The 14,824-nt window shown below is 35.3% G+C and overlaps 1 protein-coding gene across 1 annotated transcript; it reads left to right on the top strand.

Annotated features, from left to right (window-relative positions):
* Nucleotides 1-7,483: 7,483 nt before the first annotated feature.
* Nucleotides 7,484-8,233, top strand: LOC133328697 (uncharacterized). Its single transcript, XM_061537243.1, has one exon. The coding sequence runs from the start codon at nucleotides 7,484-7,486 to the stop codon at nucleotides 8,231-8,233; it is 750 nt and encodes a 249-aa protein (XP_061393227.1).
* Nucleotides 8,234-14,824: the final 6,591 nt, after the last annotated feature.

Genomic DNA, 14,824 nt, shown 5'->3' with positions numbered 1-14,824 from the left:
GGCAGCAAAGGGTTTTGGCTAGCGGTATCGAATGTATGTATGTATGTGTGTACATATTTATTTGTAAATATTGGGTACCGCTAGCCAATTTTTGCAAAACAATATACAGTGGCTCTCATAAGTATGGTACCAGACCATACAGTCCGTGTGACGAATTTTTAGGTTTTCGACTGTCAAAAAGGTGTAAACGTCATATACCTGTATAAAATGTAATAAACGTAGTAAATGTCATTTATTTCAATATTATCAGCATATAAAGTTATTTTCAAGAATATATATTATTTTTACATATATCTGACTATTCCTTGCTAGAACTAATACAAATTTCTAAATTTGTTTGAGAAGAATATTTTAAAATTTTTTATGGATTTGAGTGAAGCATGCGCAATTTCTGACGTATGTATTATACGTCTGAAATGTATGTCATTTACGTCACTGTTTCTTTCTTTTGGAAAAAGTTCCGACTATTGACAAAAGGCACTATTTTACCTAATTATGAATTTAATCAACTTTACTACAAATTAATTCAACAATTTTTTATTGCTTCGGGGAGTAAACAGAATTTCGAAACAGATGAACCTGAACACAATATAGTGGAAAAATGCAGTCGGTATGATGAAACGTTTAAAATGCGAAAATCCTTAAAGTGCCGACTATTGGTATAATAAAATAAATTAAAATTTTGTACATCTACGAGTCATATACTAAAATAAATAAAAATATTCGAACATATGTGTTCGAAATTTTGTGAGAAATATTTTTCTCGCAGGTTTCGTTGTTAACATTGATATGCAAATTCAAATATTTTGCAAAAAACAGGTGCTTATAACCATTACAAGCCATATTATTTTTGTGAACTATAAAGGGCAGAAATTCTGTATTTTTGGATTACGTCGATATAGCCGATATGTCGTTATAAACGATTTCGACTGTAAATATATAGAATGAAAGCACAACATATTTCCAGTAGTAAATTTCAGTTGTATATGATATGAACACCACCATTTTTATCTCAAAAGTAATTAAAAGACTATAATGTTTTCTTTTGTATGTTACAAACGCATCCATTAAGAAATAATACACTTTACACCACTGCCTGGTGTGCAGATAAAATCTGTGGTACATATATGGGTTTAATTTGCCTTACTGCCGTTACACATTCCTCATACAATATCTACCAACTGTTTTATTGATGGTTTGCCATTTAAAGTGTAAATATATTATATTCGATGTATCTAGTAAAGTTTGGACATACAAAAGATTATGTTGTTGTCGTTATGTTGGTTTAATATTATTTATCAAAAACACCTTAGTCAAAAATGAACATAAAAATAGCATTGAAAACTATCAAAATAAACCAGTACGGAAAGTTCACCACTTCGGAAGATGCTGCTTATATATCAAATATCCTGTAGATAGAACAGACATATAATCTTTAGAGGACCATTGAAATGGGATTGGGCGAAAGTAAATGTGTGATCCTCATAGATATTTGATCTAATTAAAAACCCATACACATACCATTATACCTTTTGTTATGTTGCAGCACAGTGCGTTGTCAACAACTTTATCTCTGGTATATGGAACAAACGTAGACTCCTCGGTGCACCATTTACATAAAATCAGACGAAAATATATAGGAAATGTATCTAAATCTAAACGGATTTTTGCAACTTTAATATACATCCTTCTAAACTCACATCTACCACATTTCGTGTAAATCGAATAAACACAGACTCATCGGTGCACCATTTACGAAACTATATATGGGTTCTATATATAGATCTGAACCGATTTCAACAAAACTTCACAGACATCAAAATGTACGCTGTGCAACATTTTGTTTGAATCGGACAAATATTGGGAGTATGGTGCGTCATTTACCAAAAATCGGACGAAATTATATATGGGAGCTATATCCAAATCTGAACCGATTCGCACAAAGCTACGTATACATCAATATGGACTTAATTTACCACGCTGTACAAATTTTATTATAATGGGTGTTAAGTGCACCATTTAGATAAAATCGGACGAAAATGTTAAATCCCAATCTATTTAACAAAACGATTAGTGATGTTATTAATGGATGCAAATCCATCGCTGAATAATAACAATACGCACACACAATTGACATCCCGATAACAACCCGGCCATCCCGATAACAACCCGGCCATGAGTAAGAGTAAGAAACTCTCTTTTGCGATAATACTGAAAAAAGTAAACAGACAACATTTAGTAAGATTTAGCAAATAAACATCTGATTCAAGATTCTGCGTCATAAAAAAGTTTAGCAAACATTAATGCTGTGCTTTGAGGCTTAGGTTATAACATGAAATATTAAACAAGGGCAAGTGTACACCAAATTTGTCATTCCGTATTAAACATATCGGCATATTCACCAGACACCCCACAAATTAAATTCTTGATCACAATAAAATTATATGTCGCTGGGATTTAGCCACACTATTTTGCAAAAACAAAAGTAAGTTTAAATTTATAAAATTTGTTCTACATTCGTTCTATTAGTTTGGTGCATATGAAATGTCTGATTCGTAAGTGATTGTATAATGTATATGTCAGTGTCAATCTCAGAAAGGTGTCTCAATATTGTTGTATGGTCAACTTTCATCCTCATAGCAAGATCCCTCGTGGATACGGCAGGATCCGCTTCCACTAGAGCCTACAGGTCATCATTCTTCACAGACTTTTTGGGTCTTCCGCTCATTTTGCATGTTATGTTTGTCGTGTTATGTTTGTTTGTTGATGTGCATTTTGTTTTCTGTTTTGGGACTTCGGTGGTTGTTGACTTCGGTGGTTGGCAACACAAACAGCAATTGATCATTTCACTCGACAAACGTTTGGGAACTTTTCATTTTCGCTTCGCTCCCAACAACAACTGAAACGTTTCCATGTATTTTGGTTGTAACTGAGAACTTTTCGATTTCGTTCTGTTTGCGCTCATGAGTGCAAGATATACAAAACGATAAGATATACAAAACGAAAGAACTTTATGTGTGGTTTCCTTTTGTTTCGTTTTGTTCTTTCGAAATGTACGGTACGAAACGATTGCAAACGTTTCATATAGTTTATTTTCATACTATGGTCTCTGGCAATGAACAATACAATTATGAATGAGGTTATGCCAAAGGCAAAAGTATAACGAAAACGGGGAGACAAACGTCCGCATGTAAAGAGAATCCGACATTTCATACGCACCAACCTAATACATTCCAAGTAAGATAGAGAGTTAACAAGTCTAAACAAGTATAAGTGTACCGTTACATTGTTAGTATTTTAAATGTTTTTGCTTGGTCACCCCATTGTAGTGGTGGCAGTTTGGCAAAACAAATGGAGGGCAAAACAAATAGGTGCAAAAATTATATATGTAGGTCCAAGTTTTGAAAAGATTCGCGCCATTTTCGATATTCGGTACATAGTAATTTGTCCCCAAGGAAAGATTCAAGGACTTTTGAATGCACATCAATGGGGAGATCAAGCAAAACCCCTCAAAATATTGACAATGGCGTGCTACTATATATATAGTTTTGTTATGATCAAATATCATACTAATATATGCAGTGGTGGTCACGCAATTAAAACATTAACTGTGGAAATACTTATACATAGTGTGCAAATATAAAACTATTGCATAAAATTTTTCCATAAATGACGGTTTTTATAAAAAACATCGACCTTGAAATGGCCACATGATTAAAACATTGTGTAATTTTTTACTTTACTGCTTATTTTTGAAAATATGTTTCGAAAACTCCTTAAATTTGTTAAATTATATAAATTAAGTACCGATAAAATCATCTATATTAAAATTAAAAAAAAAAAACAAACTGTAAGATTTATCAAAATTGGCTACAATTTGTACAGTACCCCTAACATTCGAAAATCAATTGCTGGAATTTGTAGAAAACAATAAATAATTCTTAAAATAAATAAATATTTGAAATAAAAACCTTACAAGTGAAAAAGCGTTAATTTCGGCCGGGCCGAACTTTGGAACATCTTATTAGGGAACATCTTATTATTTCTTCCAAACGTCTTAAACATAGTTCAAATTCAAAGATGGGGAATATCGGTCAACTCCTTCTGGAACCTCCACACAGGGGCTAGGTCCAAATGCGGCTATATTTCATTATCGAACCTTACGTTATAATTTTGTACATTGCAGAGTCCTAGAACCAAACTCAAAACGCGGAACAAATCAGATAAAATACCGAACAAATTTAACTATATTAATAAATTTTTTGGGGAAATTTCGTACCTATTATGAACTCAAAATACAAAATAACAGCTAATTCGGTGGAAAAATACGTTCAAAACCACCAAAATACTGAAAATTAGGAGGTACCGTTATATGGGGTGTACCAGAAAAATGGCCTATATTTATAATTTTTAGTGGGGAGATTTGTTACCCAAAAAAACTCAAAGTACCGAATTTCAGCGAATTCGGTTGAAAATACAGAAAATTGGGGGGTACCCTTATATTGGAGCTATGCATAAACGTGGACCGATATATCCCATCTTCTAACTTGACCTGCCTTCAGACAAAAGACAACCCTATGCCAAATTTCAGCACCCTATCTCAATTCCTTCAGAAGACGGACGGACGCAGGGACATGGCTAGATCGTCTTAGAATTTTACCCTGATCAAGAATATACGTATATATTTTATAGTGTCGGACATTAATATTTCGATGTGTTACAAACGGAATGGCAAAATTAATATACCCTCCATACTATGGTGGAGGGTATAAAAATGGGGTTATATGGGGACTACCCCAAAAAGGGGGCGAATATTAATAATATTTGGTAGGGAGATTTGTTACAATATACGACACCAAAATACTAAATTGTAGCTTGCTTGCTTAGTTGGCTTGTTACAGAACGGTTGTTACAAACGGAATGACAAAATTAATATACCCTCCATACTATGGTGGAGGGTATAAAAATGGGGTTACCCAAAAAGGGGGCGAATGGGGACTACCCCAAAAAGGGGGCGAATATTAATAATTTTTAGTAGGGAGATTTGTTACAATATACGACACCAAAATACCAAATGGTACCTTGCTTGCTTAGTTGGCTTATTACAGAACGGTTGTTCCATTAGCCGAGCTTAAAAAAAATTTGCAAGCGCGTCGGTCTTGTGCGCAAATCCACCAATTTGGAAGGCCACGTTACAAGACGTTGTTTTCTACTTGGTCTTTCCATCTAATTCGTGGCCTTCCCCTTCTACGGGAACCATCAGTAGGCTCGTTTTTATATGCCTTTTGAGCTGGGGTATTCTCATTCATCCGCACAACATGGCCTAGCCACCGTAGTCGCTGCAGCTCAATACGACTGACTATGTCGATGTCCGCGTATAAATTGTAGTGCTCGTGGTTTATTCGACGCCGATATTCACCGTCGAGGCAGATCGGCCCGTAGAGCTTTCGGAAAATTTTTCTTTCAAACACCACAAGAGCTGCATCATCTGCTTGCGCAAGTACCCATGCTTCTGATCCATATAATAGCACGGGTAGTATCAACGTCTTGTAAAGTGTGAGTTTGGCCTGGCGGGAGGTGGCCTTGTTTTTGAGTTGTTTGCTTAGACCATAGTAGCATCGATTGGCCATCACAATCATTCTCCGAATTTCAAAACTGATATCATTCGTTTTATTTATGGCGGCACCAAGGTCTATAAAGTCTTTAACTACCTCAAAGCTGTAGTTCTCAAGTTCTACAGTTGGTCCGAGTCTACTGGACGCCTTGCGCGTTGATACCATCAGCTTGGTCTTCTAGCCGTTTACTGCCAGACCCACTTTGGCAGACTACTTTTCAATTTGTTCAAAGGTGGTTCCAATCATTGGGCATGCATTCATCTAGCCAAATTGTACTAATCAGCTGGTGCATGCTTCTGGCCACCAGTCTTGAATAGTTCGGCTGGTAACCCATCGGCTCCTGCTGTTTTTTTGTTCTTGAGCCGATTAATTGCTTTTATGACCTCATCTTGGTATACACTCTATACCATCATCTCTTATTGGTTCTGGGGTATCTTCTTCACCGCCACTATTTGATAACAGAAGATTTTCAAAATGCTCCTTCCAAATCCTAAACACGGTGTCTATATCTGTAACCAGGTTTCCTTCTTCATCCCTACAGGAGGATGTGCCTGCATCAAACCCTTCGCTTTGGTGTTTTACTCGTTGGTAAAATTTCCGGACTTCATTCTGACTCCTGGACATCTCGATTTGCTCACGCTCACGTTTTTCGTGCTCGTACTTCTTTTTTCTTAAACCAAGTTTCTCCTCTCTACTTTTCTCCCGATAATTCTCCATGACGTTACGTGTTGCTACTGTCTGCAGGGTTGCCCTATACGCTGCGTTTTTCACATCAGTAGCATTACGACACTCCTGATCGTACCATGGGTTTCTTGGTGGTGGTTTTTGGTACCCAAGTGTAGCTTTTGCAACAAAAGAAGTGATGGGTGAGTTGAGTAGATGGGTAAGTTGAGCGGATGGGTAAGTTGAGCGGAGTAGGCCTCAGCTATCTGTTGTGTTTGCAGATTTTCACTCTACGTTAGATCACACCTTTGCTGCTACATTAAGACGGGTGCATATCTTGGCTGCCACAAGGTAATGGTCCGAATCGATATTCGCTCCTCGGATCGATCGGACGTCTAAAATACTGGATGAATGCTTCTGTCTATCACAACATGATCAATTTGATTTCTCGTTGCTTGATCAGGAGAGATCCACGTGGCCTTGTGTATATCGAGATGCTTGAATCTGGTGCTGCTAACTACCATGTTTTTGCTGCCTCGAAGTCAATCAACCTCTTGCCGTTGTCGGATATTTCTTCATGAAGGCTGAATTTTCCGAAGGTGGGGCCAAAGATATTTTCCCTTCCGATTTTTGCATTAAAATCTCCTAGCAGAATTTTAATGTCATGGTCAGGGCAACGGTCACATACTGTTTCTAGGCGCTCGTAATATATGCATTTGGTCTTCGGTCGGAGCAGGGGCGCAAATGAGACTGATGTAGAAGAACTTCAAAATGTGGTGGCAACCCTGATACGGAATAGACGTCATTTCAGTGATTTGATTGTGCTCTCCTTAAAAAAATAATTTTTGTATACAAAAACATTGAGCGGTTAATTTAAACATAAAGAAATATCTTCAGAGGCTGTGTTTTTATTTGTGTGTGTTGAAGTATGGCTGGAAAACAACGCAAAAGTCTTGCAAATAAAAAGAAAAAAGTTATGTGTTCGCATTGTAAAACTGAAGTGTTGGAAAACGACGACTTCTTAGAATGCGATATATGCAAAAAAAACTCTCCACTCTCAGTGCACTCAACTGAATAAAGTGGAAATGGAGAAACTGTGGAAAGACGACTCTCTCCCTTTCAAGTGTCAATACTGCGCTCCGAGTAACAATGATAATGCAGATATAAAAGCTATTCTTATGGAGATGAGAGACTTGAAAAAAACAATGAGTTTTATGTCATCTCAGTATGATGACATTTTAAAAGGTGTGAAGAAAAATACAAAAACAATCAAATGCTTAAAAAAAGAGAATGCAACTCTCAAAGAGGACGTGAAAAAGTTGCAATCGACGGTAACGTTTTTAAACAAAGTACGTTTGCAGAATGACTGTGTTATCAATGGTATTACAGTTGATGATAAAACTAAGCCAATTGATGTTGTTATTGCCGTAGCAAATACCATTGGAGCAAAGATTGTCGAAGATGATGTAGAAGATGCATATTTTTTGAAAAAGAAAAACCAAGCAAGCCCAAAAACTGTTGTTGTTAAATTTGTTAACAACAAAACCAAGTTGAAATTTATGCAGGAGAAGAAGAAATTGAGAGAACAACTAGAAACAAAGTCAGTATACATTAATGATTTTGTATCTAAAGATACAATGGAAGTTTTTCACCACGCAAAATCCTTAAAAGCTGTTGGGTACAAGTTTATTTATACACATGGAGGGAAAGTTTTTGCAAAGAAGGATGAAAAATCAAAACAGATTCGGTTGAAATTGATGGGTGACGTTGATGATCTTTTAAAGCAAGTGGTATCGAAAGGCAAACATGAGCGCAAATTAATTGAGGTTGAGTTAAGCGATGATGATGAGGAGGAGGAAGATTCAGATGATGAAGAAAATGATGATGAAGATGGGTTTCACTCACTGATTGATTTTATATACGTAGTAATACATTTAAAATTCCACTTAATTTAATATGGGTTCCAAATATTTTCAAAATGTAGATTTTTATAATGAATATGTTGTTGAAAATAAATATGAGAACTGTCTTAATATTATATCTGTAAACGCTAGAAGTGTGTCATCAATAGAAAAATTTAATAAATTTAAAAATGAGATATATAATCTTCAGAAATTACCTGAAGTAATTGCAGTCCAGGAAACTTGGTTCAGCAGCCAATTTTTAAATATTTACCGAATTGATGGTTACAATGTCGTCAATTGTGACAGATCAGATGGATATGGAGGTACGTCGATTTTTATGAAATCATCTCTAAATTACAAATTATTATTTAATGAAAGTGAGAACAACGTTGATGTTATAGCCATTGAATTTCCTGGAACTATTCTATACAACTCGAAATTAATATTAGCATCGTGTTATCGATCCCCAAAGTGCAGTGTGGGTGATTTTATTAAGAAAATGGATACTGTGTTGCAACGTTTGAATTCAGGTTTTATAATTATTTGCGGTGATATGAATGTTGATTTCTTCACTACAATAAAACATCAAAAATCCCTGATTTATCTTTTGAGTGCTTATAATATGTATTCTTGTCATGATCATATTACGCGTCCTATTTCTAAAAAGAGCATAGATTGGGTATTTAGCAACTATAGCAGCAATATTGTGGTTCACAGTATAGAAAACGAATTGTCGGATCATAACATTCTAAGTTGTTTTATAAGAAGTAACGTATACCAAGAGGATTTGCCCGAAATTATTAAAAAAGTGAACCATGCTAAGTTTACAGAATATTTGGACACCAACTTGAGCATGTTAACGGCAATTGATGATTCGTCTGAACTTTGTAAAAAGTTTGTTGACATAATACAAACAGGTGTTTGTAAAAGTACAGAAGTTACAACGAAATTTGTTAATAGACGACAAAGTATTGCTCCTTGGTTGACAGATAAACTGGCCTCTTTGATTGAACATAAAACAAAGTTGCTTTATTTGAGACGCAGAAGGAAAAATGATCCAAGTATTAGAAATCAGTTGAAGCGGATAAGCAATGTTATCAAATTTTGCAGCAGAAGCCTAAGGAACGAGTTCTATAGAAGCAATATAAGCTCATGCAACGGTGACGTAAGGAAAATCTGGCAATTTCTAAACAATGAATTAGGTAGAAGAAAAAAACCACTTGGAGACATTGTCGATGGGAATGGAAATACTGTAACAGAAGATATTGAAAAAGCCAACAAACTGAACATGTATTTTGATCATTCGGTTGAAGAATTAAGAGAAGGCATGCAACACCATAATGACGACAATATTAATGTTTTCAGGACACTTCCAATGGAAACCGGTCGATTTTCTTTACAGTCAGTTGATAGAACTCGTATACTGAATGAAATTGAGGCGTTAAATCCAAGGAAAAGCTGCGGACAATATACGGCCATGGATGTTGTTGGTAAGGAAATCCGAGGTAACAGATGTATTGCACAGAATCTTCAATAGTATGATTGCGACCGGAAAATAGCCTGACATATTGAAGGTTCATAAAGTGATACCAATACCCAAGAAAACAAGTTCGAATAGTATCACGAATTTTAGACCTGTTGCTGTTTTATCAGTGCTTGACAAAGTTTTCGAAAGAATCATTTCTGAGCAGATAACAACATATATCGAGGAGAACAACATTTTATTTGCCAATCAATTTGGTTTTAGAAAAGCCTGTGGGACTGATGAAGCTGTATTTCATATTGTTGAGCATATTTGTAAGGAACTAGATTCCGGATTCAAAGGAGTTGCTGGAGTATTTTATGATTTCACCAAGGCGTTTGATCTTGTAGATCATACGATATTAATTAATAAATTGGAACGTATTGGATTTGCACCGGATACTTTGTTGTTTTTCAAAAACTTTTTGGACAATCGTTTTCAGTTTGTTGAAGTCGGCAACACAGAAAGTAGCTGGGTAAGCGTGAGAAATGGTGTTCCGCAAGGAAGTGTTCTCGGTCCATTATTGTTCAAACTTTATATAAATGATTTAAAGAATATGCAGTTTTTTGGTAAACTTGTGATGTATGCTGATGATGTGAGCCTATTTTACAAGTACATGGATGAGAAAGTGCTGCAGGTGCAAGTTGCATACGACTCATGCTTATTGGCCGAGTATGCCAGGCTAAATAAGTTGGTGCTAAATTCGTCAAAAACTAAATTTATTCATTTTAGACCTCACATAGGTGGAGATGTTACGACCGTGTACATAGATGGAGTTCCTGTTAATGAATCAAGCTCGATTAGATATCTGGGTATAACTATGAGCAATAATTTGATGTGGAATTCTCACATTGAAAATGTTAAAGCTAAAGTTTCTTCTGCAACAGGGATTCTGCGGAAGTTTAATCGTTTGTTGAGTACAGATAGCAAGCTATTGATATATCAAGCATTGATTCACTCTCATCTTACGTATCTACCAGGAATATATGCCTATAAAAACAATAGATCGATAAAAGAACTGCAACGAGCACAGAACACTGCATTAAAAATTGTTTTAAATCTACCACGGCGTTATTCTTCCCTGCAACTTTTTAGACGCAAACTCAAAACTATTCTGCCGATAAGAGGATTATATATGCAGCAAATATTAACGTATGTTTTCAAGTCTACCAGGAACACAGGTGTAAGATCAATAGAGTTTGCCCGTAATTTTGAGAGAACTGCAAGAAATACGCGTCAATCAGACCAACTTCATGTTGTCAGGTGTCGTTTTGAGACCACTAAGCAGCGGATTGGTTTTGCTGGGCCAAGTGAATACAACAAGTTGCCGCTTGAAATAAGAAACTCAAATTCTATTTCCTCTTTTAAAACTAAATTGAAAAAATATTTATTGACAAAAATAGACACACTTCTTTCGTAATTACCTTTTTTTCTAAATTTCATAAACATAATTTTATATAAAATGTAATTTTGATGGTTGCCAGTTTTGCCCCTATAAAGCTTATTTGGCGCTGGAGCTTCAAAAGTAAAATGTATAAATGAATTGCAATAAAAAAAATAATAATAAAAAAAAACTTCGCTTTTATACGGATTATAGCAATTCGCTCATCTACTGGAGTGAATCTGGAGATGAGATCTTTTATTCTCCTGTTAACCATAAATCCGCAGCCATATTCATGTCTCGTTTCATGGCAGCTATAATACAGGGCGTAATCGTCTGATTTACTTACGCCTGTCCCTTTCCATCGCATTTCCTGTACTTCTTGAGTACATCCGCCAAAGCGAACACTGCGCATGTTCTTTACAACGGTCGCACATTCCAAGTGCAGATTCGCATATCGTGGTCCTTTATACGTTTGCGGGAGTCGTCATTAGGTGGGTTTAGTTTTCTTAGCTTTTTCATAGTAGTTTGGGTTTTCCGAGAGTGAGCAACTAACCTGACGCCTCAACCCATTTTTTATAGTTCTTATGGGTGAACTCGCGGCACATATTAGCTCCCTATTTCATCGGGTGATGAGAATAGCTCCACAGGTAGCTTCGCTGGGAGGTCAGTGTCCACAACTGAGATGAAAGAGGGACCAAGATAAGCCTAGACTTCGCCATGTTAAAGTCAATCAGAGCCGTTGCTTGGCATCTATCATCCCCTACACCACCCAACCAAATTGCAGCAAATGCGGTTAAAAAACGCGATCAAGAACCTCAAAATACCGAAAATTGGGGGTTTTATAAACACCATTATTTATGAAAAAATTGCATGCAATAATTTTCTATTTTCACACTAAAGTGTAGTACATCTAAGTTTTGTAAATAATAAAAATTTAAAAATACTTCCAACGAATCGAGGGCAGATCAAAAAACTTTTACCTGTGTTGTGTTGTTAAGTGTAGGTTAAAAATATAACTGAATTTTCATTCTTTAGAATAAAGTTTACAATGTTTATTTAAGATTATTTTGACACTTTATGTAATTGCTTCATATTACAATTCTTCACTTATTCTAATTCTGTTTGCATGGCAATGTGGCAAAACAGTCTGGGTTTATTGCATTTTGTGGTGTTAAATGAACGTCTGTTCGTTGATTTGAGGAAATACTGAGTTACCAAATGAACGTATGATGTATGAGAATGCTGAGTTAGCACCTCCCCCTAAATTTTGAGCGTCATGGTTCGGTTTGAAATATAAGATGCAAGAAATTCTATTTATTCCAGCCGAACTTACTTCATATAGTTCTAGCATTTATTTCAGTATTTCTGTGGGCTCTGATATGTCAACTTACGATTGCTTCGTCTTGCTTGTCGACTGTCTTAAGATCCGTTGCCATCGTTCTGGAATATTTCACTTTATACCGCGAAACAGTTGTCACTCAATGTTTCCTGTAGCTGTCCAAGAATAACGTGAGAAGTTTTAATACAATTCGTAACCGATGGATTCAAAGTTTCGACGAAGTTACAACGGACAGTGTTTTCTGTAATACCATATATGTGGTTCAGTTATTACATCTCGATTCAAACGTTTTAATTTGAAATTAGAATTCTTATCACTCAAGGAGTTGTTAAGTCGTAAATGGTCTGTTTAAATTTTCCTTTTGGCTGAACCGTATAGATAGTTCCGTAGTTACGTTAAAGTAAAAACAATTGCGAGTATTTATTTTTCACTACATTAAACATCGCATAGCATTTTGCCGTGCCCTTTTTGGATTTGTAGAGTCTCATTATCCTATACACACTTTTTTCCACGAGCTGTATTGAGCTGCGTTTTCCGAAAATTCCCATAAACTTCGGACCAGGACCGGAATCGTATCCATATACGAAATATCATTTCTATAACGTTCTTCTATTACCTGGTCCGTGCCGAAAATATCAGCGTTAGGACTAAGGTATTGCCTAATGACAATCTGACATTAGTAATATTTTTTGTTATGTTTTTACTTAATTGATGTTATTATTCCTTTTTAATTCTTCCTAAAATACTTTATCTTAACTTCCAATGCAATAAATGTGTGTGGCCACATTATCCTGTTCTTTTGTATTAGGAGGTGGACAATCTCCTGTCTGCGACGCGATCTGTTGATTGCTTGGACCCTATGGGGTTCTTCTATTTTTCAGAGCTTATGAGGTCCTTACTCCTGGTTCCTATGGGGTCCGATTATTTCTTATAGATGTTAGGTTAATATTTTATCATAAATTTTAAATTTCATATGTGTTGACGTCTTTGGACCATTGCACTATGGCTGATATCGCGATTTTAGCGGCATAAAATATATCCAGACAAGCTAACTTCCCCAAATTTGGAGTGTAGAATTCTAATGTTAGAAAAAGTGAATTAAGAAAAAATGGGCGGGCCACGCCCCCCACGTTTTGGGTATTTTGACAATGTTGTTTTCGTTTTTCAACGGAATTGGCTGAAATTTGGTATTTTGGGTTCTCAGTGTATAGAATATTCCCCTACCAAAAATTATGAATATTGGACTAGTTCTTCGGGTAGCCCCCATACCATATAACGGTATATCCCATTATTCGGAAGTTTTGAGATTTTGCGCACGTTTCTTTAACAAATAGGCTGTATTTATGTATTTTAGGTTCTTATTGGGTAGCACATCTTCCTACCAAAAACTATTGATATTGGCCAACTTGTTAAAGTAGTCCCCATATAAGGGTACCTCCGAAATTTCGGTATTAAGGGGAATTTGGGTACTTTTTTCAACCGTGTTGGATATAGTTTTATATTTTGGATTCTCATTTCGTGGAATGACTGATGTCACAAGTAGGGACGGATAGAAACTATCTGAAGTAATAAAAAAAAATTTGTTTAACAAAACTGTGGCCGGTTGAGCCATTAGACCCATAGCTCAAAACTAGGGCCGATTCTTCAGCATCCATTGTACACAATATTTCATTTCTATATTTATTCTCACTTCTGTGAAGTATATTCCATTTTAGTTACATTATTAGATAAATTCCAAGCTTAAATTAATATTAATTTTCTTAATTTACTGTCAATTTCGTATGGAATATTTATTTTTATGTAATTTTTGATCCTGAGTTTTTCTGCAAAAATATTAATAATTCCTTTATTAGCAGTAGAGTTTTCAACAAACAATCATATATAAATAGTTCCTGTAACACTTTGTTACAACTTTAGTTTTACTCCACGGAAAACAATAAAACTATTCAAAATGTCACAAAAAAAAAAAAATACACACACAAAACACCAACATATGTCCGAAATACAAACATTTTGCAAAGCATATTTTTATATAGTAAAAATACCCTACTCGAGTATTAGAATTCATATTTATCAAGATTTAAATATATATATATATATATATATAAAAACGGCTATTAATTTTACGAAAATATTGCTGCTTCAATTGTAATAACGCGTGCTAAAAGTAATGTAAACATTAACAGCTGATTGTACAGAAACAGGGTTGCCAATAGTAAAAACTTTATTAGATTTTTTCTCATCAGTATGTTGTGTATTGAATACCATTAACAAATTTTGAAAATTTTTAAGTTGAAAAAATGACTTTTTGCCGCCAATATGGCGATTTCAGCCATAGTGCATTGTATCTAAAATTTTCGTAACATCATAGATGGGCAAAATGAAAAAGAGATTAAC

The sequence above is a fragment of the Musca vetustissima genome, unplaced genomic scaffold (genome assembly GCF_032173495.1).
Source record: "Musca vetustissima isolate MV318-11 ecotype Yass unplaced genomic scaffold, APGP_CSIRO_Mvet_v1 utg152547, whole genome shotgun sequence".
Classification (NCBI taxonomy): domain Eukaryota; kingdom Metazoa; phylum Arthropoda; class Insecta; order Diptera; family Muscidae; genus Musca; species Musca vetustissima.
This window is presented reverse-complemented; position numbering and strand designations above follow the sequence as displayed.

Coding starts and splice junctions, on each gene's coding strand:
- LOC133328697 (XM_061537243.1), top strand. CDS start 7,484: ATGAGTTTTATGTCATCTCAGTATGATGACATTTTAAAAGGTGTGAAG.